Source organism: Myotis nattereri (assembly GCF_964212035.1).
Source record: "Myotis nattereri genome assembly, chromosome: 9".
NCBI lineage: Eukaryota > Metazoa > Chordata > Mammalia > Chiroptera > Vespertilionidae > Myotis > Myotis nattereri.
In genome coordinates this window covers 26,708,030-26,734,401 of record NC_138084.1, presented here as the reverse complement: position 1 = coordinate 26,734,401, position 26,372 = coordinate 26,708,030, and the positions used below count along the sequence as shown (strand labels likewise).

General features: G+C 38.1%; 1 protein-coding gene across 2 annotated transcripts in view; it reads left to right on the top strand.

The window, feature by feature from the left end:
• GAS2 (growth arrest specific 2) overlaps positions 1–26,372 on the top strand; it is a gene marked incomplete at both ends in the record, with an annotated part of 113,752 nt that overhangs the window by 51,314 nt on the left and 36,066 nt on the right. For both annotated transcript variants that reach the window (XM_081099506.1, XM_081099505.1), the window contains 3 exons: positions 580–643; positions 11,035–11,176; positions 19,207–19,314. In XM_081099506.1, coding sequence (XP_080955632.1) covers positions 580–643; positions 11,035–11,176; positions 19,207–19,314 — 314 coding nt within the window. The remainder of the gene's footprint in view (positions 1–579; positions 644–11,034; positions 11,177–19,206; positions 19,315–26,372) is intronic.

Genomic DNA, 26,372 nt, shown 5'->3' with positions numbered 1-26,372 from the left:
TCAATCAGATTTTATTAGAAGAGGACATTAAGTTTCAGGGTCTCATTTGTCATCTTGGCTTAAAGGATAACAACAAACTGTGATGTGTGATTTTTATTCTTATTCATTGCGTTATTTCTGCCAAAATCACTAGTGAAGGTAAAGCCAGGATTTTAAAAAGGCCAGTCCTTAAAAAAATAAAAATAAAATAAAAAGCCAGTCTTTGTTCCATAATCTTCTGTGTGCTGTATGTAAAATATCTATCAGCTATTTATATCATAATTATAGCCACATATTGACTTACTAAAATTAATTGATGAAAATAATTTTAAGGTGAGATTTACACAAGTTGAGATTTCCTGAGACTAATGGCTTTGGGGAAGGGGGTCGGACAAAGGATTTTGAAAACTACCTTGAAGCTTTAGTAAAGTGAAGTCTTCTGTGAGGTAGGTAGGCTGTTTTTTGTGAATGTTAGAATGAAGACTTGCTAATTTCCTGGGACTGGGAGAGATGAGGGGGTCAGTGGCAAGCCTATTCACCATTGAGCTGCTTTATAATCCCTTCTATTGTAAATGTGTCCACCTCTGTCCTGTCTTTCAGTTCTCCACAAGCAACCCCGAGAAGTGTGTCTCTGTTTGCTAGAGCTGGGCCGGATTGCAGCCAGGTAGGTCAGAATACTGCTACTATGTCAAGACATGAACCATCTCAGCATCCAAGCATGTAAGAAGCTTAATGGCTTTTTATTGCTGATGTTGATCCTGTTGAGAAGCTATTTATTCAAATATGTACCAACATCTCAAGAGCAGTCATTCAAACTAAAAGCATGCCACCAATGTTCTTACCATTGTGATCTTGTTGTTAAAACCACTCATATGGCCCTAGCCGGTTTGGCTCAGTGGATAGAGCATCGGCCTGCGGACTCATGGGTCCCAGGTTCGATCCCGGTCAAGGGCATGTACCTTGGTTGCGGGCACAATCCCAGTGGGGAGTGTGCAGGAGGAGGCTGATGTTTCTCTCTCATCGATGTTTCTAACTCTCTATCCCTCTCCCTTCCTCTCTGTAAAAAATCAATAAAATATATTTTAAAAAAATAAAGCTACTCATATAAACTGTATATGACAATTACTTTTACCTTATTGGAAAGTCTATCCCATTATTTTTGTTCCTTAATCCTTCACGCTTCTCTTCCTCTTTACTCTTTACTAATGTTTAGCCTCCTCTTTCGTTCATTTTTTTTTTCTCATTTTCTCCACTCAATATCTCATCTCTTAGCTCTTTTAGTTTCTAATTCTGAGTAGGGGAATAGTTGTAAAATTATTCTCCATATTTTTATTAGGGGAATATGTAGAATATAATTATTCTTACATAGAGATATCTTTAGAATCTTTGTCTTCTAGCAAAAAATAAATAAGCAACTGTAGAAATCATAATTATGGTTGAATAGACAGAGGGAGGGACTTTATTAGTTAAGCTGACTTTATGTCATGTCTTCTTTTGTATCTTGCAAACCATTAAGCAGGGTTTCAGACAGCCCTAAAAATTAGAAATGAAGATTTAAATCTTTAAGAAGTCTTAGTGAAAAATTAAAATTAAGAATAAATTAGATGTTTTCTCATCCAGATCTGGGTATACTTTTAGAGCTGATTTCAGATGAATCAATAAGATCTCAATAAGTGACTTGCTGCCATTGAAATGCTAGGAAAGAGAAACATGGGTCATCTGGAGTTCTTAATTAGCAGATGGAGCAAACAATTTTTTGTTTAGTTGTTTGTTTTGATTATACTGTCAGAATATTCTAAAATGCAGATTACATATTGTTGCTTTAATATTGTAACTATATGAATCAAATAAGCATCATGAATCTGAAAGTTGAGATATAGAAGTAAAGAGGAGTTGCACTATCTACAGAGTTAGTTGGAGAATTGTCATTTTCTTCTTGTTTAGTTTCTATTATTTGCCTGTTTTCTGGATTTATTTATTTACTTATTTATTTTTGTAAATATACTTTTTGTTACCTGAACACTTTGAGTAGGAGACCTGCTGAACTGAACATTTTAACTATGATCAAATCATCAAAGGAGAAGACATAATACCCAATGACAAAATCCCTTTAAAAATCACCTTTCCTCCAGCTCTACATCTGACATAAATTGCCCCTTGCCATAGAATATAAAGCAAATTAAAGTCTTGGTTATTAAAAAGGAATCATGATGGTCTGTTCAGTTTCAAGGTAAAGCATATATGAAGAATGTGACATTTTCTTCCCCCCCCCCCAAATATTTTAAAATTGAGATTCTGTGTTGCTTTTTTTTTTTTTTAAAAAAAACACACCTGTATTTATATATGATTGACCTACAAAAAGCTGTATGTATTTAATATATACAACGCGATGAGTTTGGGGATAACTATACATCTGTGAAACCAGCACCATAATCTATGCCATAAACATATCCATCACCTTCAAAACTTTCCTCCTGCTATCTATTATTATCATTATTATTTATGATAACAATGGGTTTCTCCATTTCTCTCTATACTTATGATCATGCAAGCTGACAAAAGAAGTTTTTATTCATGCTGCAAAGAAAATATTACTAAACTCATAAAGGAGTTGTCAAAGGAGTAAGACTACCCTTACATTATAATACTTGATTTGTAAATTTTGCTTTTTATTTTCTTCACCTACTTGAGTGGTGTGAAGTATTGCACACTTTCACTGAAAAAGAGGAAATATGCCAAGAGATTGTTCAGGGTGTGCCATTGTACATTTTGTGTGCCACATAAGGTTAAACAGTTGAAAATGAATTGGGTAGATGGAACATTTAAGTATCAGAGTCTATAGAAGATTCTCTCAGTACACATTTGAAGATTTCTGTATTTATGGAAGTTCAATTGTGCTTTATAGAAAATAGCAAACTGATCAACCCAAATCCCATTTCCTTAGCTCTATGTTGAAGCATATTAGTTAAAGAGAAACAAAGAAAATATATCCCCAATCTCATTTTTACTCCTACATTAGGGTGTGTGTGTGTGTGTGTGTGTGTGTGTGTATATATATATATTATATATATATATTATATATATATATATATATATATGTATATATATATATATATATATATATATAATATATATATAACCTTTATCTACATCCTTACTTTGTGCTTCTTTCTTGTTTTACTCCTCCATGGAGGCTTATATAAATTATTAAGGTAAGATAGTTTTAGCCAAAACTAAAAGTGATTTTGGGAGAGCTCTCAAGAATCACGACATTCATTTGTATACACAACGGATGAGTTTTGAGCATAACAAAGTTCCCAATACAATCTTGTGAGTTTTTTTTTTATCACTAATAGATGATGCTTTTTTATATTTGATTCTAAACATTTCTCCTCAAATTACACAAATGTCATCTGAAAAGCATCAACGTCACTTCGGATATGATTTGCAAAATGTTTCTGGTTTTCTGCCGTGTTCTCCTGTGTGGTATCATTCAGGGAAGCCCCTTGGGCTTCTCCGAGCTCTGAGATGGGAGGATGAGACCACTTACTTTTGTTCTCATGGGTAAAACTTCCTTTTATTTTTAACCAAATAGAGTTATCATCCCTCTAGAGTGAACTCCCTCCATTAACATTTCAGAAACCATGTCAGTTTCTGGGTGTAAAATATGCATGTTTGCCTTCTGAAAAGTAAAACACTCAGCAACAGGAGGTCAATAAAACCTCACAGATCTTTTCAATGACAGTGTTTTGATATTTATTCCTCAAAAAAAAAGTTGCTGTGAATTTAACTTTTTCTACAGACTGCAGAATTAAGATTAGCTTTACAATAATAGTAAAACACTTGATATTTTGGTTTGGGGCCATAATCAATCATCAGCATCATAGTGAAGCTTTTTATATTTTTGAGAACTTCCTTGATTTTGAACAAAATTTATTACTACTAAAAAGAAATATATCTTAATTTATTTTATTTTTTTAATCTTTATTGAAAGTATTACATATGTTGCCTTTTGTTCCCCATTGATTCCTTATAACTTGCACCCACCCCATCCCCCAGGCCTTCACCACCCTTCATCTGTGTCTATGGGTTCTGCATATATGCATACAAGTTCTTTGGTGGATCTCCTCCCACCTGCCCACCTATCTTCACCTTCCCTCTGAGAGTTGACTTTCTGTTCTATGCTTCTATGAAAACAAAACAAAACAAAAAACTTTAAAATAATTTTGTTAGTCTTCTATTTTAATCCATGGCCAAACAAAATGTTTCATAAAAATATTCTTTTACAAGACTTATTAATTCATCCTATTTAAAGCACTTGTCTCTGACTACTAAGAATATCATGTTTTCACATGGGTGAAATTTCCTTTCAAATATAAATCTATCTTTAAATTACTTTAAGACAGAATAAAAATGGGGCAAAAACTATCTTGCAAGAATCTGTAAACTGTTACAAGTTTTAAAATGGGGCTGTAGTCAGTTTGCTCAGTGGTTAGAGCGTCTGCCTGTGAACTGAAGGGTCCCAAGTTCATCTGGTCACGGGCACATGCTGGGTTGTGGGCTCAATCCCCAGTGAAGGCGGGGGGGGGCGCGAGCAGGAGGCAGCCAATCAATGATTCTCATCATTGACGTTTCTGTCTCTCCCTCTCCCTTTGCTCTGAAATCAATAAAAATATAAGAAAGGGGGTGAGAGGTTTTAAAATTTGTCCCTCTAACTCTAGTAAAGTTGGCCCCAGGTGTCTTTTATTTGAAAACTATAGTCTACTAAATAGTTTGAGTAAATGTTCTCACTCAGGGCTCGGTTTGGGCTCAATCATTTTATCTAGGACAATCTCAAAAGTTGTGCCACATGCCAGAAAAACGAAGTCCATGTATAAAATCTCATCATGACGTCATCAACCGTAAGACTCTTCCCAAGCAGGGTGTAATATTTTTTAACAGGGCAAAAAAAATGTGTTGCCCTTTCAGTATTTACCCTACTTTCTTATCCCTGGGACATACAAATGTGAGGATTTGGTTTTAGTGGATTCACCCTTCTTGCTTTAGTTAGACCCTGGGAGCTACAACAGCCTTCTCTTCCCCAAAACTCTAAAATCTTGTCCTTGGAACAGAGTAGAAACCAGTATAAATTTGTGAAGACCTCATAGACAAAATAGAAATATGAAGTGGTATAGAGTTAATCATGGAAACCATAACAAAGGGGCCTTTGGGAGCATTGGGAAAAAAATAGACTTACTTGTTGTCTAAGTTGGCCTGCAGGTGTGGGCCCCCAACCTAAGGGGAATTTCATGATTTACAGCCTGTTGACATCTCCAGACAGACAGGAAGCCAATGAATCGTATTTAAGTGTGCATTTCTGGACTGGCTGACTGTACTAGAGGCAGCCTGAAGCAGCCAAAAGCCAATATAAGCAGAGATTTGGGGCTTAGTGCAGATTTTCTGTGTTCAGCAACATGGCTAATTTGCAGCTTTCCCAGATAGAGAAAGCGCTCCAGCGCAAGGTTCCGCGTGTGACTGTGACCAGCTTCATTCAAACTAAGTCCACTTTGTATCAGACGTGGCGTGGAACCTCCTGTCGCTCTAATAACGTATTATTTTACTTTGTGAAAAAAGTAACAGAAAAAGTTAGGCAACCTATTCCTGAAAGGTGGCATGAATCCACCTACAATTACAAATGAAATCATATTTTCCAATTGGCCTACTTTATACTTTCACATATGAGGTTTTTCACTCAGTATTGACTTTTAATTGGCTGTGACTCCTAGTGTTTTAAATTTCTCTACGTTCACTGCCCAGTTTGTTATTCTCTGAAGAATATTAAACATAACAATTTTTTATACCTTGATGGAACGAAGAATTCAAAGAAGTCTAGGGAGATTAAGAACGAGTTGCCTGCTGAAGTTCATGCAGCCAGCTAGTAGCAAAGCTGTATTTATAACTTGGTCTGCTCCACTCCAGCACTGAGATATTTCTGCTATTCCACATTTATAGCAAAATCAATGTAAAGAAAGCCTATAGTAAGGCTTGTTTTTTTGTCTTTTTTTTTTTTTTTTGGTAAAGGATACAAACAATAGTAATATAAACATTTTTTAAAATATATATATAAATATATATAATATATATATATATATATATTATATATATATATATATATCTCCACACACACACATACATACTAGGGGCCCGGTGCACGAAATTCATGCACTGGGTGTGGGGGGGGCGGGGGAGAGTGTCCCTCAGCCCAGCCTGCCCCCTCTCACGTACTGGGAGCCCTCAGGCGTTGACCCCCATCACCCTCCGATCGCCTGATCGGCCCCTTGCCCAGACCTGACGCCTCCGCCAGAGGTGTCAGGCTTGGACAGGGGACCCCCATCTCCCCCCGATCACTGGCTCTGGCCCCCGCCCAGGCCTGAGGCCTCTGGCCCAGGAATCATGCCTGGGCAGGGGACCCCCATCTCCCTCTGATCGCTTGCTCCACCCCCCCACCCAAGCCTGACGCCTCTGACCCAGGCTTCAGGCCTGGGCAAGGGGACCATCATATCCCCCCAATCCCCGGCTCCGCCCCCAACCCAGGCCTGATGCCTCAGCCAGAGGAGTTGACCCTCATCACCCTCCGATCACCAATCACCGGATAGGCCCCTTGACCAGGCCTGAGACCTCCTGGGCAGGGGACCCCCAGTTCCCCGTGGTTGCAGGCTCCGCCCCTGCCCAGGCCTGACACCTCTGGCCTAGGCTTCCGGCCCGGGCAGCGGGGACCTGCAGTGGCAGCAGGGGGCGCCGCAATCCTGGGCTTCGCTTTAGGCCCAGGCAAGGGACCCCTAGCTCCTGGGACTGCCAGCTTCGACCGTGCCCAGCTCCCATCGCTGGCTCCACCCCTACTTCCTGCTACCACTGGCCAGGGCGGCAAAGGCGCCTGATTCTCCGATCATGGCTGGGGGGCAGGGCAAAGGCGACCCCAGGCCCGCCTTTGCCCTGCCCCCCAGCTCTTAGCTCCCCCCTGGGTTTCCGATCACTGTCAGTGGCAGGGGGCTTCTTCCTGCTTTCCCTTTCGCCTCCCTGCATTGTGCCTACATATGCAAATTAGCCGTCATCTTGTTGGCAGTTAACTGCCAATCTTAGTTGGCAGTTAATTTGCATATAGCCCTGATTAGCCAATGAAAAAGGTATCGCCGTATGCCAATTACCATTTTTCTCTTTTATTAGTGTAGATTTCTTTATTGATTTCAGAGAGGAAGGGAAATGGAAAGATAGAAACATCAATGATGAGAGAGAATCATTGATTGGCTGCCTCCTGCATGCTCCCTCCTGGGGATCGAGCCTACAACCCAGGCATGTGCCCTTGGCCGGAATGGCACCCCGGACCCTTCAGTCTACAGGCCGATGCTCTACCCACTGAGCCAAACAATATTGCCCACTGGCCAGGGCAATATAAACAATCTTAATAATACTACTTCACATCTTAATTATGATGCCATTATATTATTTAATTTGGTGGTATAATATACTTTAAAAGTAAAAACTTTGGCAAAAGTACATTCGTACTGCAGTTTTCTGGCTGTGCAACATTTGAAACAACAATTAACAGCAATCTCAGAGGTTGTGATGTGTCAGAAGCTGCGCTACGAGGGTAATGGATACTGTTTTAATTCGTTCTAATAATATTCAAATACAAGGATTAGAATGTCCACTTTATATTGAAATAAAGCTGAGGCTCAGTAATAATGTATGTGAAGGTGCCTTCATGGGCCAGACACATGCTGGTGTTCAATAGCAGTTGCTTTTCTCACATTCTTTCTCTCTCCCTGCACTGCTACATCAGACGTGTAGGGCAGGCCATTTTCATCTCTGCCTTCCTGATAGAAAGCAGACTCCTAGAGGTTAAGTGATCTGCTACATTTAAAGAGTAGGCTCATGACACAGTTAGCTCAAGCCTACCTCAGGGAATAATGATGCACAAATCTCCATATGAGTATTGTTGGTACTTACCAATGGGAAAGAAATGCTGGGTTGAGTTCAGTGTAATTAATACTAGTATCACAGGTTTTTTTTTGTTTTTTTTTTTTTAAGTATTCTCATTTTGGATAGGGTTTAAAGTCACCTAGAACATTTTTTTTTTTTTGGTAAAGCACTTATGTACGTTCAATATTGGCATGTTTTATTAAAGTGATATGCATTTAAACACCCCAAACAGTGAAACCAAATACATAATTGGAACTCCAAGTTATTGTTATATGAGAATACAGGAATTTTTTTTTCTTTTATTTAAACAGTATAAGTACCTACTGTGTTCCAGGATCCATGCTAACTGCTGGGGATGCTGTGAATCAGAGAGTGGTCTCTGCTGTTAGAGAATTTGCAGTCTGGCACATGTTTTAACTCATGTCCCAGTATGTGGCTAACGTGATTGAAAGGTTAAAAATAAGATAGGTGGTGCCTAGGTCTTTGATTTTTGTAACTAAAAATGACTCCATTCATAGAGGCAGTTCTCAAAGCAGCATTTGTGCCGTTGAGTTATGCTAGCTTAAACTGTTTTGTACTGAATTCTAACGTTTTCCAGCACTCAAAGGGTACCTAACACATACCACCCAACCTTACCATCTAAATTCTGAAAAAAAATTAGAAGATAAAGGAGTGGCAGATAGAACATCAAACATCCTCTTTGTTGTTGATAAGGTCCGAGTTGACAGACATGCTTATTGTCTGTAATGTAACTGCAGAATCAGGCCAGTTAGCCACCTAATTACAGCACAATGAAGATATTTACATTATGATGCATAGCACAATGAAGACAGTATACAAGAAAAATGAATTTTAAAGGCCTGGCCGGGGGGCGGGGGGGGGGGGTGGGCAAGGTGGAACCTCTTTTGGGAAGAGGAACCATGAGTCCCAGTCTTGCCTGTTTTTGATTCAGTTTGGTTACACATTTGCCCCTTAGCAATGCATGCATGCAGGGCAGATAGACTCAAAGTCCAGTGAAGTTTAGTGAACAGTGTGAAGATGATCAGGTTAGGAAATCACCTCGAGCCATCACAATCACAGCATTGCAATATTTGCATTCTGATTAAGTGATAGTTTTTCACCAAAGGGATAACATCCAAGGTAAAACCTGCTGAGATCAAGGTCCATTGGCCTTCCGATGTCTCTTTTGCACTTTCAAGCTAATGCTGTTATGCGCTGGACTTCAGCATGCTTAGACTTACCGATTTGGTAAACCCTTTTATGTTGTTGGAGAGGAGAGAATAATGGAGGAGAGAGACCAGAAATTAAATGAACGGAACACCCTCTACAACAGCGGTTCTCAACCTGTGGGTCGCGACCCCTTTGGCGGTCGAACGACCCTTTCACAGGGGTCACCTAAAACCATCCTGCATATCAGATATTTACATTACGATTCATAACAGTAGCAACATTACAGTTATGAAGTAGCAACGAAAATAATTTTATGGTTGGGTCACAACCTGAGGAACTGTATTTAAAGGGCCAGAAGGTTGAGAACCACTGCTCTACAAGAACAAAACATCAAGAGTGAGGAAATTGCTTCCCTTTGGGAATGTCCACTGAACACATGCAATGATGTCAGTTAAAATGACAGGCCATTACAACAGGTTAGTATTTAGTAATCTAAGCTTTTACATTTAATACTGTTTTAATGTACAGCTCACTCTAAGGTACATACCACCAACATACTTATTCTCTATCTATAGATTATTTACTTGGTAGATTATCCATGACCTGTGACTTTTCCCTCTCCTTTCTAACTCACAATCACCTGGTTAAAAGTAAGAGAAAATTGGCTTCAGTCCTGAAGTCAGAGAACCTGGCTTTGTGTCTTTGTGCAGCTCCTACTTAGTTCTGTACCTTCTCTGGATCTGTGTTCTTAGCTGTACAGATGAAGTGTGTGATAGACGATCCCAGAGGCCCTTCTCAAATCTTAATTTCTGGTTACCTTTGGCCTCCTCCACCTGGGATGGATGCTGTGATTGTGATGGCTCGAGGTGATTTGCTAACCTGATCATCTTCACATTGTTCACTAAACTTAGATGTACAATTGATGTACATTAAGAAAGCAAATCAATTTTAAGTTTAGCCTAAGAAAAATATGATTATGGGAGATAAAAATGCTAATAACTATATCTATTTTTTAAAACTTCTATGGCATTTATAATTTAAAACACAGACATTTAACATATTATTCTAAATTGTTTTTCTTTCTTCTCTGTTCATTTTCTTTCCTAGAAACACTAGACATGCTTTCATTATATTGTTTTTAAGAAAATAACCTGTATAACCCATAGTCCATTGTTCCTGGGCCCCATAGGAGGTATACAATTAATATAGAGAATTTCTTTTCTGTTAAATCATTTAAGAATGTTTATTTGGGAGGATTATTGTTTTTAAACTTGTCTATGCCTGAATTTATTTCCATCTTTAACAAGCTTGTGTCCAAAATAGTTCAGTTACATCACTTATATCATTTCTTAGTGAATATGAAAACTGAATACTAAATGTTATATCGTTATTTATATTATTGATTCATTAATATATTACATGTAGCATTTTATTTAATCTTAGTATGCTATTTGTTATGTGTTGATTCATATATGTGTGTACACACACACACACACTCAGCAGATATGTTTCCCCCCTGTTTAAAAGGTGCCATTTAAGAACCATTCCATGCCAGGAAAAGTTAAATTGTTTTAAAAAGTTATCAGTTTGCTCCTGTAGTCTTCATAATCAACTATAACATATTAAAGGCTCGGTGCACGGATTAATGCACTGGTGGGGGGGTGTGGCCTATGGGGATCAGCCCACTGTGGGAGCACCACTCATCCCGGTCAGCCAAGCAGTGCTCCTACTGTGGGAACACACTGACCACCAGGGTACAGCTCCTGCATTGAATGTCTTCCCCCTAGTGGTCAGTGTGCATCATAGCAACTGGTAGACCAGTCGTTCTAGTCATTCCACCATTCGGTCACTGGGCTTTTATATATGTAGATAGTAAGTGTATCGTTGTAAGTTATGCATCTACATTGATCTTGTATCTTTTAAAAGGTATGGTGTGGAGCCTCCTGGTTTGATAAAATTGGAAAAAGAGATTGAACAAGAAGAAACACTTTCTGCCCCTTCTCCTTCACCTTCTCCTTCATCAAAGTCTTCTGGGAAAAAGAGTACAGGAAACTTACTGGATGATGCAGTAAGTAAAACTGGTCAGACTTTATACTACGTAGTCTTTTTTTAATTTCAAAACTCATCTTGTTTTATTTATTTTTTAATTTAAATTCCTTATTGTTTAAAGTATTACGTATATCTATTTTCCCCCATTGACCTCTCCCCAGCAATTCCCACCCCCCAGCACATGCCCTCATCCCCTACTGTCTGTATCCATGGGTTATGCTTATATGCATGTATACAAGTCCTTTGGTTGATCTCTTACCTCCTTTAACCCCCCAACCCCCTGCCTTCCCTCTGAGGTTAGACAGTCTGTTCGATGCTTCTGTGTCTCTGGATCTGTTTTTGTTCATCAGTTTATATTGTTCATTATATTCCACAAATGAGTGAGATCATGTGATATTTATCTTTCTCTGACTGGCTTGTTTTGCTTAGCATAATGCTCTCCAGGTCCATCCATGCTGTTGCAAATGGTAAGAGTTCATTATTTTTTATAGCTGTGTAGTATTCCATTGTGTAGATGTACCACAGTTTTTTAATCCACTCATCTGCTGATGGGCACTTAGGCTGTTTCCAAATCTTAGCTATTGTAAATTGTGTTTCTATGAACAAAGGGATGCATATATCCTTTCTGATTGGTGTTTCTGATTTCTTGAGATATATTCCTAGAAGTGGGATTACTGGGTCAAATCATTCCGCACAATCTCTTATCAGTCTAACCTATATCTATTTCAATTTCATTGAAATTCATTTAAAAATCCTGTGAAAAAATCTGTACTTCTACAGTTCATTTTGAGATTTAAAACTGAGCCAGTCTTTCAAATAAAATGTCACTTAATTCTGCTGAATAGTATCTAAAAATGTAGGACAATAGATCAACTCCTTAAAAGTTGACTTTGAAAACACTTAAGATCCTTGCCAGTGGTTTGACTCCTCATTACACAGGTAAGAAGCCTGAAGCATGAGATCTGGAGGATTGTTAAAGAGGGAAAGCAAACACCACAGAGGAGATAACGGCTCTTTACCGACTGCCTGCTGTGGTCCAGGGTCTAGCATTGTTTTCCAAGTGCTCTAGGTATCTGTAAGGCAGGTTTCTTACTGAGAAAACACAAACAGAAGTTGAATCACCTCCTGAGGAAAAAAGAGGAGCTCAGATTCCAACCCAGTTTTGTCTAACTCTGAGGTCCCCATCCCTCTACTGAGCAGAGTCCTTGAGTCACAGTCTTTGGCAGATTAGCAGCTATTATCATTGTCCCTCATAATCACAGAAAACATCCTGGGTGTTACAGCAAAAGGAATGAATTAAAACTCTCTGGCAACTTCTGTTGCCTGTTAAGTAGTTCTTGGTAATAAGTGTGTTCGATTATGGGTATTTACCTCCCAGAACATGTGTTTTGGGTACAAATGTTTAAAACACTGGTTATTTGTTTTATAGAAAATAGTAACATCATTCAGAGCTGTTAGAGTGAAGTATGTCTCCAATACATGGGGAGAGTCCTGAGAAACTAGCAGCAGCCATAATGCCCATTCTAAGAATTAGGACTAACAAGGACTGCTGGCCCATGGCTGAGGGCTTCCTTCGCCAGGGGCTGAGCTGAAAAGGCTGGGACTGTGGCTGACTGGCACTACACAGTGCAGAAACAGGGTTTCCCATCTTTTGCTTTCCTCCATGTGGCACTCTAACGTACACTGCAGGTTCGGATGAGCAGAAATATAACTTTTTCTGGCAGATTGAGACTACCCATTTCTGCTAAGAGCAGCAGACTTAAACTTAGCCTGTTATAGTATCTTAGCCAATAACAGTTTAATTTAGTTTTCTTCTGTTCAGTCCATTCAGGAATTAAAGAATAGGCAAGGACATTTTTTATCCTCACCATTGACTTGTGAACCAGGAGGTCATGGTTCGATTCCCGGTCAGGGCATATGCCTGGGTCGTGGGCTCAATCCCCAGTGTGGGGTGTGCAGGAGGCAGCCAATCAATGATTCTCTCTCATCATTGATGTTTCTATCACTTTCTCCCTCTCCCTTCCTCTCTGAAATCAATAAAAATACTTTAAAACATTTAAAATTATAGAACTGTTTTTAAGGAACAGTGACATGCCTTGCTTATCATAGTATTTTGTATTTATTTTATAAGCTGATTAAATAAAGTGTTGTATTAATAGTAGGTAATAGTGCATTATTTATATATTGATGAGAACAATTTTCCCCGATTTATTTTGGGGTAAGATGTTCCTTTAGTCTTTCTCTTATAAATGTGTATCTCCGGGGCAGCTGCACTTGATTTTAATCCCTTTCCCCTCAGCTGTCACTTCTACTCATTTTCTTTAATGTTTTATAGTCAGAGCTTTGGCCAGCATCTTAACCTCCTAATGAATTAATTTCTGAATCAAATACATTCTTTTAGTTCTCACATTATGAGGCTTATTTCTCCTGTTTGACATTGTTGAACAACGTGTTCTTGACATTATTATCCATAAACATTATTGTTACCTAGGTGCAACTCAGATTTGATGAAAATTTATAGGGGTTCCCTTTAACATCCAAGGTGAATCCCAAATCATTTGTGTCACATAAGTCTCCATGTGCTGGCCTATTTTGTCTTTCCCCTCTAGACTCATCCTAGCATTTGGAGGTACCCATTGTGAAGATGGCTGCTAACCCCAAATTCCAAAGGACATTTTATGCTCTGTGTTTTTCCTCATTTGCTTTCATCACCATATGTATGCCTATATGCCGGGGTCCAACCCCAGCGGGTCCAGGGGTCCCCAAAGGTGTGGACGGAGTCGGCGAAGAAGGAATGACACGGAGGCAGCGTTCAGTTGATCAGCAGCCTAGCCAGGATCTCTAGCCAAGTTCTGTTCAGGATCTCCAGAGAGGTTCTGCCTAGGATCTCCAGCCAGGTTCCGTGTCCATGTTCTCTTGCTAGGTTCTCCAGGCTCTCCAGCCAGGTTCTGCAGCCATGCTCCCTCGCTAGGTTCCCCAGCCAGGTTCTGCAGCCAGTTTCAGTCACCAGGTTCTAGTCAGGTCCTCTTGCCAATTTCTGTAGTCATGTTCAGTCCAGGATCTTTTGCCATGTTCTCTCGCTAGGTTCTGTCTCTAGGTTCTGAGGCCAGTTTCTGTCCAGGATCTTTTGCCATGTTCTCTCCAGCGAAGTTCTTCTGTCCCTAGAGAACGTTCTGTGTAGGTTCTGTGCCTAGGTTCTGTCTCTCTTCATTCTGTCTTCTTACATCTGTATTTATACCAGTTGATTCCAATCCTATCAATCTCTATTTCAAAGGTTAGGGCGTTTCTTATCTCCATTCCAGGGAGTAAAGATTATGTAGCTTAAGCATGATTGTTCGTAGTTAAAGTGATTAATTACCCACCTGGCACTTAGTTAAGAGGTTTTATTCCCTCCCTAACTTCAGGGGAAAATCCCTACCTGGGGAAACAACCTTTCTCAGAGACCTTGGTTAAAACACATAGAGCCTAGAAGGTGAGCAAACATATTAAGAACAGTATGCCATATATGCCAGGTCCCTAGAAACAGCAAGCATGGACCAGCTCCCGGCACCTATACATCTTTTAAATCTACCTTTTCATCTTTTAAAATTCAGGCTGTGATCTTTCCTTGGCATCTCCCATTCCAGGTGATATTGACAAATTAGTCCTCAATGCCCCAAGTGTTTTTATATATTTCATGAGGTATTTACCTTATTGGGCATAAATACCCATTATTCTTTATGTGTAGTCTTTGTTCTCAAAGACATGGGCCATCTTTTATTAGTCTATGTCTATTAGTGCCATTTTTGTTGAGTAGATTATCAATGTGAGTAATTAAGGTTTTAAAAAGCTTCTTCCTTGTTCTATTTATCTGGAATGGCCATGTGCTCTGGAAATGGGCTACTTCGCAGAGGGAGGAGATGTTGCCCCTTGAATCCATTTACATGAACCTGGGAGAAGTAGCTAGAATGGTTCCCTCTCTTCACCAGCTTGTCCCATATGTGGTCGTCCCTCATCCTTGAGAATGGGAGGAAAAGGACAGGAGGGAGGAGGTGGTGAAATAACTATGATAAGGATTTTGGAAAAGTTTCTTCAATATTTCAGTCCAAGCAAGACTGTCACCCCATGGTGGTTCTCCCTTCTCCAACTTCTAGTCCCCCAACTGGAAACACTGAGGGGCTCTCACAAGAGCTTTAAACCTCTTTTAAAGTTTACCACAAATTTGGGAACATAGCCATCCATTTAGTTACGGGGTTTTAATTGAATATAGGAATGTGCAAACTGGATATTTCTGTACCATTGCCAGCTAGAATACTATGTTCTGAAAGGTTTTAAACCAGCATTTCTCCAAGAATGTTTAGTCGAGTACTGACACCCCAGCTGCCTCGCAGGGAGAAGAATTCCATGGTTAGGTTGGTTTGAGAAACACAGCTCACTGTATTCCCTGGGTAGAGTTTGGCAATTCACTGTGATATATTAAAGGCACTAGTGAGTTCCGTAAGATCTTGTTTTACCTGGAATTTTCCAAATTATTTGGCCATGGAAGTTTCTTATCGTCTCTCCTTCATACTTTGTTGCTGAATTGCATTGCAATATTTGCATTCTTATTAAGTGATAGTTTTTCACCAAATAATTTATTTCAGGGACAGTGGAATAGAGAGAAACATAATTTGAGTCTCACTAATGATGTAAATCAGAGATTCGTATGTCAAATATGAAAATTAAGTAGTCCCTATGGCAGTTGCTTGACTGCATGTGAAACATATATAGTGGCGGGAAATTGAAATTCATGTACCCCAGTTTGTGTTTTAGAATGGGGATGTAAAATAGAGATTGCCTGCAGAGTTCCCGTGTTCAGTTAAAAATATTGGCTATTTCTGCTCTGACAAAATTACTATTTGTATCAAAAAGTAAAGAAGAAAGAGGATAAAGAGGGGGAATAAAACAATAAAGAGGGGAAAAAAGAGAAAAGAAAAAGAAAGGGCAGAGTAAGAAAAGCAGACCTGTGTTAAGATATCATATTGCAGAGAGCAATTTCAACAGGAACTGCCAGTTTTGAAACTGTCAATATTTCCTCACATTTATTTGTTTGCTACTTAGGGGGATTGAGGAAATTTGGAAAAAAAAATATAGGTGACCTTTTATGTGGATAATTCGCCCTACCTTCTTTAATCAAGATATCATAAAAGAATACATAGTAGTGTCCATTCAGATTAATTTATTCTCCCGAGGTGATTCAGCTGCGATAAAGTGGTGGAGTCGGGTTCAGTTCTCTTTGCATTCCCTCATGGGGAGCTGGTTCCCACACAATGAGTTGAATCCAGTTCTAAGAAACCATTCTTACTTTCTTCCTCTTCTCCATCAACTTCCTCAGTCTGGGGATGAGAGATAGCGTAATTATGAGTAATCAGGCTCCTCTTGAAATCCCATTTCAGCAGAATACTGGCTGGGTTCCTGGGCCCAAGTAGAACACCTGCCAGACTGACTTACCCCGAGGTAATGTAAGACGCACAGATGTCATCGGTCACTGTTTACTTAACAATCTATTTTCACTACCCCGCAGTCTGGCCTCATCTCTTCCATTTCTGCCCCCACCTCTCACACAACTACAAAAAAAAGCGCCCTTGATTTAAAAAAAACACAAGTTTGTTTTCAAAGCTCTGAAGGCACTGGGAGAAGGGCAGGCCACTTGAGGAAATGCATTTTGAATTTCACTTCCTTTGATTCCCACAGTTTCTGTGTTTTGTCTATGAACACTTCAAGAGGGAAACACTTTTACCCATACTTGTGATTATCATTTTTTTTTTTAGCAGAGGAACAACTTGAACGCCAGTTTACCCTTTGCTCAATTACTGTGTGGCAGGAAAGCTGGGCCAAGCAGGGCTCTCCTAAAGGTTGGGCCACGTGCGTTCATAACGCTGACTTATTGTTCTCTCATCACCATCTTATTTAAGAATATCCATTCAAAAATGTCTCTAGGGACAGAATTCTGTTAATATAGTGTGTGTGTGTTGGGGGGGGGGGGCGGTGGATGTACCTATGGGTCAAGTATCATATGATAGAAAAAATTCAGAACTCAAATACACAGACCTAATCACTAACTTAATGACCTTAACAGGTTTTGTTTTTTTTCCCCCCCATTTTCCAATGAAAGCCATTTGTAACATTCTTTGAATCCAATTTTAATCTGTTGCATGATTTCCCCTCGTGTCCCATATAGGCTCATGTTTTTATTTAGCCATTCATTTAGTTACTCAATATGCATTGATTGAACACATAGTATGCCATTAAGGGATTTTGTTTTATTTGAAGGATTTAAAACAGTGATGAAATACTATCTTAACCCTAAATAACTCACAATCCAGCAAAGAGAAATTTGGGTTAACCAATAACTGATATATAATTTGATATGGTAAGAATAAGTATTAAGAATTGTAGGCTTATATGTTGGCAGAATTAGGGATTCTAGAAAGGACAGATGAAAATATGTATCTCAAAGTTGGTTCCCTCTTCCTCAGCTATAGTGTCAGTTTTTCTTTATAGGTCTTCACTGAGGCGTAATTGCATAGCACTTAATGTAAGTTTTCTTCAGGATTCCTCCACTTTTTTTCTAGCTTTATCTCTAGTTATTATGCTTCCATACTTTCTGGAATCTCTCAATCTGGGAAAACCAAGCTGTTTAAGTTCTGTATACCAACACACAAGTGAACTCATGTGTCACTCTTTCCACAGGTTTTGTTTAATAGAAGGCTGATTGAAGTGAGACGTTGCTTTATTTGAAGGAATGATTGACTATCTTTGGTGATAAAACTCTAGAAACTATATCTTTGTGGAAGAAAGAACTTAAGTGAAAGACCAAGTCAGTTCTTCAGAAACTAAATTTATTCAGTCTAGCTTCTCAATTGCAGGGTGCATGTTGTTTAGATCTGTGACTCAACACACAGGAAATTGTTGCTTTGGTTTGTTTGGTTGGTGAGTTGAAGAGAGGGCAGTTATGAGACACAGCATGACAGGTTCCCAATTAAGAAAAACATAAATATAAACTTCATTCCTAAAGTCATGGTCTATATACATTGCCTTCTAATAGTCACAACTACTTACAGGCATTGTGCACACATCATTTAGATTAGGTATTTTTTTTTTTTTTAGAATAGAGAGATAGATAAAATCGAGGTAAATTCTGATATTCAGATGTGGTTTTATAAAATGTATGTAAATTGTAAGATACTGCCACTGAAGTAGGTTTTGGAGGGTGGCATTTACTGAGATGGAATACATTGCTGGGTGAGCCTGGGTGTACTAGAGATTACTTCTTTTATAAAAAAAAATGTTTTTATTAACTTTTAGAAAGAGAGGAAATGAGAGGAATAGAGAGATAGAAACAATGATGAAAAACATCGTCAATTAGCTGCCTCCTGCACACCCCCAACTGGGGAGCAAGCTGTACAACCTGAACATGTGCCCCGACAGGGAAATGAATCGATGACCTCTTGGTTCCTGGGTCGATGTTCAACTGCTGAACCACTCTGGCCAGGCTAGAGATGACTTATTAAAGAAAACCTTTGAGTTCAAAATAAAATGAAACAATAGTCTCATTAAAACAACAACAACAACAAAGTGTTCCATTCTCTTTATTTTGAAATGGGTAAAATTCATATTGTTAAATTACAACGAGTTAGCACAGTTTTGACATATGTTCTATTCTAGTTTTCAGTGTATTTATCTTGGCAACCCAATGTACACGGTCTTTTTAATTCTCCCACAATGAGAGAACTCAGATTCATTCTTACACTGCGAATTGATTTGCTTGTCATTATCTTCCAGCATCGTTTCTTTGTCATGACCCAGCTCGTGCCTTAGTGCAGTTATTGGCCTTCGGAAAATGCCTTCCAGGCCTGATCTTCACATGGTTAGGATGCAGCTGCTCATATCATGTTCATAGTGTGATACAGAACACATAAAAGCAGCCCTGGTCCAGGGGCCTTTGAACCCACAGAGCAGATTAATCCGAATGGGACTTGATGAAGGAGAATGAACTGGAGAATGAACTTGCCTGCTCTTCTCTTTCAGGTGAAAAGGATTTCTGAGGATCCTCCTTGCAAATGCCCAAACAAATTCTGTGTGGAGAGGCTCTCTCAAGGAAGATACCGAGTGGGAGAAAAGATCCTCTTCATTAGGGTAAAGTTTTACTGCTCACATGATATCCTATCCTTTATGAGCCTTTCAGGACTTGAGTGGGGGTTACAGGAAAGTATGACCAGTAACTAAGCAGGGACTTCCCCTATGGTGGTTACAGTTGGACTTGACGACACGAGGTATGAACATTTAAAAACATATCACACATAACTACTGCTGAGGGCTAAATAAATAGAACTCTCTCTCTCTTTTTACATATACCCAAACATGCACACCAAATAGACCACAGAGATAAAGTAGAATGAGGAAAAGAAAAAGCAACAAATTCATTTTTGTTTATACATTCAGTTTCAAAGGAATCCCCTCTCCCCCACCCTCCACACACAGATATCCCCAATGGGAAACAAAAATCAACATTCTGCCCTGATCTTTCATATCTCTACTTCAGGAATATCATCCTATTGGTCCTGGCAATTTTCAGATTATTTGAACATGATTTTTAAAAGACGTTTGGATTATGAACCGGGGTGAGGGGAATGAAAGCTCATTGCAATGGCTGGGCTAAATAGTGCCTGGCATTTATTAATTAGTTTTCTGAGTGAATGAAGAAATGTGGACTTATGCCAATGAATGATTTGGTGGTCTCCATTTTACAATTGTCCTAATTAGATATCTGACTAGATTGTAATTAGTGGCTCAATAAAGCCACATTTCAAGTCTTTCACTTGTGATCTGTTTTGGTAATAATCAAGAAAACATAATCTCTTAAAATAAGACTTTTCATAAGACCAAGAATTCTTCTTCTGAGAAATAAGAAAATGGAAACTATAGCACTGATACATTCCTATAATTGATAAGTATATTTTCCCACCAGAGTTTTTAGTCATTACCTAAATAACAGCAATTAGGTTTCAAAGGAGCTATAGTCTCTTTTCTTTTGAATAAGTTACAAATTTCTTGCTTGTTATTTTATTTTGTAGAGCAGAATATTTGAGTGCGTACATCTAGTACAATCAATGAATGCTCTACACCAGTGGTTCTCAACCTTCTGGCCCTTTAAATACAGTTCCTCAGGTTGTGACCCAACCATAAAATTATTTTCGTTGCTACTTCATAACTGTCATGTTGCTACTGTTATGAATGGTAATGTAAATATCTGATATGCAGGATGGTCTTAGGCGACCCCTGTGAAAGGGCCGTTCGACTGCCAAAGGGGTTGCGACCCACAGGTTGAGAACCGCTGCTCTAAACACTACTCACAGTGATGGCCCAGTAGAAGTTTTGCCTGCGCAGTATTTTCTTAATTTCAGCTTTTGACTGAAATTTGTGTGAACGGTTTTTTAATGTTCTACATCATGTTATTTGAAGAAAAGTTTGATCATAATTAGCCTTCAAAATAATGTCAGTCAGTTTTTAAATCTAATTTAGGTCAAAGAGGTCAGTGTTTAGAGTTTTGGTACAAATCTGGGAGAGTGGCCTCATTAGGATAAACAGTTGCCCCCATCAATGCCTATTGTTCTCTTGTATCTTATTATAAGGATAATATACAGGTTCATTTTAGCCACGCTGCCTGCCTTCCCTTTAGTAAATTAAAAGTAGTGATTTAGTCATTCCAAAGATGTGTTTAAATTTTACTATGCTGACCTTTCTCAATTGAGAGTCAGGCTCCTTGAGAATATTAGATCCTTGAACCTAGAAGCAAAGCAAGGTTTAATTCATGTTAAAACAGTTATTCCTTTTATGATCGAAGTGTTGACAAAACACATGATTAATAAACTAGATACTTTTTCTTCTATTGTAGCCCAATATCTGTAGGCTAAAAATATATACATATATGTGTGTAGCTATTATATGTTTATTTGTGTTTGGTCTTTAATTTAGTCAATTGTCAACAAGTTTGATATCGGTATTTATGAATAACATAAATTTACATTGCATTTAATGTTTAAGAAAATTTTTGGTGTGCCATTTTTCTTTTCAGAAAATGGTTTCCTTTTGGTAAAATCTGTGCATGTGTTGTTTATAGAGGACTTGGGATTTTCTTTACTGGAAAAAATTGCATCAACTTCCCTAGTGATAGCATTTGAGTTAAATACAGTGTGTTACAGCAGCATATACTGTGCACATTCAGTGTCATGCTTCTAGTGCTCCAGGTAAGCCTGCAATAAGGGAGTCAACTGTGGCATGGTTTTCACTGACTGGCCAGTAAGTCATGGTGTCATGCTGCTATGACGGGTGTTTTAATCGATTTTAGTTATTCACTTTTTCTCATTATGCACTGTCCACATATAATGTGAGCTATTTTTTTTCAACAGATTTCCCTTTAAAATTAACCTGTTATTTTTCATATCTTAATTATTAAAAAGGAATATTTATATGACTGCTTAAATCAGAAGGTAAAACTTTGTCAAAAAAGAAAGTTATCTATTAATATATATTGAAATTCTTATCCTTTGGCTTGCCAGGGGTCTGTTCTCACCCTGATGGAGGAAAGTGATTCCAAAAAGGCTCCTCTGTTGTTTCTTAATTATCCCTCATGGCTTTTACCCCCCAGTCCCTAGAGTTTAGGAATTAAAATTTCACAGGCAAGCCATAGACACTGTTCATCGCACATTTTCTCCCTGCATCCTTCTGTTCACTGAATGCAGGGACTAATACCGTCTTAGTGAGGAGTACAGGCTTTGGCTAGTCCTTTTGATTTGTGGCAGGGACTATATTTAATTGATTGCTATTCTGCACGAACTCACTACAAGGAACTGGCAGTTATTACTAAAAAACAACACCCCAAACCCTCAGAGGTACTGGTTTTTAAATGATCATATGATTGTTGCTGCTAGTTTCTTACCTTATGGCTCTATGAACACCTGGATTAAGTAGTAAGTGCGCTGTAGTCAACTTCTCACCCACACTAGGGAATGACAACATCACAGGGGCTACATGCAGTTCAGCATTTCCTAAACTTACGTTTTTCACATTGGCATATTTTAAATTTTTTCATATCTTTTTTGAGGCTGCTAAATATGGTCATATTTACTATATAAGACATAGTAAGTAGATGCACTTATGCATATTATTATTATTATATAAAATATACATACAATGAAATATATATGGTGTCTTAACTTTTGTCCCGTAGTTTTCTGTCAGTCCTGGGAACGGCAGTGTCTTCGTATAGCCATGATGATACTGGCCATGCAAAGAACAATTCTGTCTTCTAAGGCTGTTGTTAAGACTGTTGACTTAGCTTTTACATAAAGATAATACAGTTATCAAAACAGTGGCTCAGGAAAAAACTCTCTTAGAATTAATAAATACAAAATTATCTTAATAAGTCTGCATGTAACACATTTACTCTAGATTTAACAATTTCATTCCTAAGAAAATTATAAGGTTTGTTGACAATACCCAATCACTTTACTTATATATGGTTTTATGATTATTATGTATATGAACACATCTTCTCTTTATACATTAAAACAGATACACTAACAGCAAGTAAGAATGAGAAATATAAGAATGTCAGCAGATTATTAAAAAAGAGCCCAGAAGACATTTTCTGCAGAGGATATCTTTGCTAACTATATGTCTTATCTGTGGGTTTCTAGAGAATGTATGCACGGACCCTTCACCTACATGGCGTCCTAGTGTGCACTAATCTAGCTGCAACCCTATGCTTATTTAGGCATGCGTGCTTATGTGCATATGTCTTCGTTTCAAGGTGAGGGATTAATCTATACCCAACTATAAAGAATCCAATAGTATAAGAGAAAACCTCTGAGGTTTTTGACTGTGTCTTTCAGACAATCATGCTCATAATCCCCTGTCAGAGTGGGAATTGTTTCTAGCTTATAAAAAATAATTTTCAAAGCTATATTTTTGCTCTACATCTTCTAACGAGCAGCATTGTTTTTGACCAGTCTGATAGACAACAAGATAAATGCAGCTAATTTGTATCTGTTGTGCAGATACAAACTTACTTTCCTCCAAGGTAAAAACGTTTCAGTTATTTTTCAGTGGCTTTTGAATTTGGACAGTGATGCTAAAACCTCCTTGGTTTCTTAGGTAACAGGCTGGGATATTACCATTTCGCTATGGTATATATCTTTAAAATATATATAAAGAGAAGGGTCTCAGGCTTAATGGTATTATTTGAGGAGAAGAGAAGTAAGAATTTTACTTTGTTCATTTGTTCATTCAGTTAGTTGGTGTCTACCTGGGCTTTCAAGAAGTCAGTTAGCAATATGATTGTGTATAAGCTAGTGGGAAAGGATTCCACATGCCATAAAAAGGTCGATGCTATTTTGTCAGCCCCCATTCCATGGTGACAATATTCCATGTAAATAATTCAACAGTAGCTTTTAAAAGGGATCCCAAGATAAGCAGCATCAGCATCACCGGGGAACTTTTTGGAAGTGCAGATTCTTGGCCTCAGCCTGACTCATTAAATCAGAAGCTCCCTGAGGGTGGGGCCCAGCCACCTTTGTTTTAACAAGCGCTGCAGGTGATTCTGAAGTGTGCTGATGTTTGAAACGAACAATCTAAAAGAAAACAAGAACTGTATGAAGGAAGAAATTTGTCATACAATACCACAACTAGAGATCATTGCACATCTGGTCATGGAAGACTACAACCACTCAGGTACTAGGAAATGACTTATTTAAAAGACGTCTAGGTATCCTTAGTGGGGGGTTGTGGGGGACAGGCTTTGAAATCGTATTTACATATTCAAAATGCCACTTCGTGGAAATGATGTTTATAATTATGATTAAGACTAGAAGGGAATAGGAATCATTGAAAAAAGTTTTTAATTGTTGGGGGCATAAAATTATGAGTGAGCATTTACTTCTGATGATGACATTAATAACAGGAACTCTTCAGAAGAAAAGTCAGTGACCTGATACCTTTGCAGATTTGAGAGTAAATAAAAGGACTTTCATAAGAGGTCATATTAATGAGCTGACTGTTCACTTATCTGGTCCTCTGGCCAAGGGTAGGGAATTCATGGAGTCATGTGTATAGACCAGGGAGGACTTGGTGTTTTTGTTGTGGAACTATAGCATATTTTTCCCTTGGCTGATGCTTTTACCTTTTATCTTTCTTTACTATTTTATCTCTCCATTTCAAAAACTCACTCCAGTTGTTTTGGGTTAGTACTAGAAAACATGCAAACACCTGTAAAGTGTTCCTTCTCTCTGCAGACCCCATAATTGAGACATGTACTCAGTTTACTCCCTCTTAGGCATGAAAGCTTTAATCGGGGTATCCCTTTCCTGTAAAGCTAAATTTTTAGGGACATGCAAATAACCTACTATGATGAACTGATCTTTGCTAATATGATACATTGATTTGTAAATGGCTCTAAGGAATAGAAGGTTTTGGGGGTAAGAGCTTTACACTTACCGTTGTTGCTCTAATATTCTGGTAATAAGACTTTCTGGCACAAGAGCAAACAAGTGAGTGGGGTCTAGGTTGTGAGATTGTGTGTTCCAGGGAATAATAGTTCCAGACGATGTCCAAAGGTATTATTTATAAAGAAGAGTTATTATGGAAGCGAGTTTAAACAAGTTTCTTCACTCTTATTACCGATAGTTGACTCCATTAGCCTCTGTCTGAGCACGTGATCAATCTCATCTCATCCTGGTATGTCACCATTCCCATTTTACTGATGAGAAAGCAGAAACATAGAGATTGAATAACTTCTCAAAGACGTAAGCTAATAAGTGGTAAAGGTGGGATTCAAAGGCCAACTCTAGAATTTATGTTCTCTACTAGTAAGCAACATTGATTTGTTTAACTGGTATTATCTGGGATTTCTTGGAGGGATGAATATACTAATGTGAACTATTAATCCCACAGTATACAGTGAAATATACCATGTAGCATTTTTCCAAATGTGTCTGACCATAACTGACCATAGAAATTGGCCCTTTCCCACCCACTTTTTCTTTTAACCCTCCCCAGAGCATCATCCTGAGCTTAGGAGGTTATGAAAACATACTTTGGGAAAGGAATTATCAATTGAACCAAGTTAAATAATTAATTTATAACATAGAATTATACTGAAGTGAAAGTTTTCAACATTTGCTGGAGTTAAAACCCATATATATTAAAGTACTCCCAAGAAATGTTGAATTTAATATTCATTTTTACCTTAAAGTTCTGTTTGGAAATTATGATTCAAGGAAATGACTAGAAACCCTTTAAAGGAAAAATAGCTAAAATTAAAAAGTGTCATGTGTGGGGGGAGCATTTTAGCAAGTGCTTTCTATACACTGTCTGAGTCCCCTCTACCACACAACTGGGAAATTGTTTTCACCCTTTTGTTACAAGTGAAAAGATAAGTTTGTTTGTTTGTTTTTTCAGACCTAGAGAGACTAAGTCTGAAGTAAGTAGAGTGATAAACAAAATTGAAGTTTTGACTCCCAAACCCATAATCCACTCCACTCCACGCTAGTTCCCTGTGGCATGTCAATTAAATGCAAAGGTTTTATTCACAAGCTTAGTATTCTGAAAAAGAGCTGCACCTTTTTACACTATATTTGAGGCCCAACTATATAGTAGTGTTTCCTTATATCATTTTTACTTTAAAAGTATTCAGAACACAAAAGGCATTGCAATTGCATAATCAATAGTGCCTACTGTCAATAAAGGGATATAATGTGTATTGTTACAATTATAACAATACTCATTAGGTGTGTATTCGTATGCCAGACACTGTTCAAAAGCTTTATATGGCCTCTCTAGTGTAATACTCAAAACCATTTAAGCATCTGTACACCATGAGATGTATTGTTATCTGTCCTGATATATTTTTTAATAGAACTCAGAAGATAAATCTTCTGTATTTCCAGTTAAGTATTGTTGAGTCTTCTTGCTAATTGCAGATATTTTTTAAGTGGATTAATATTATTTCAGGACATTTTTATAGCAGACTTTCATGTTAGGTAAGAACATATGACACAATGCAATATACAGATGATGTGTCATAGAATTGTACACTTGAAACCTATATAATCTTATTAACCAAGGTCACCCCATAAATTTAATAAAAAAATAAAATAAATTAAAAATAAAATAAACTTTTGCATAAAAAACAAAGC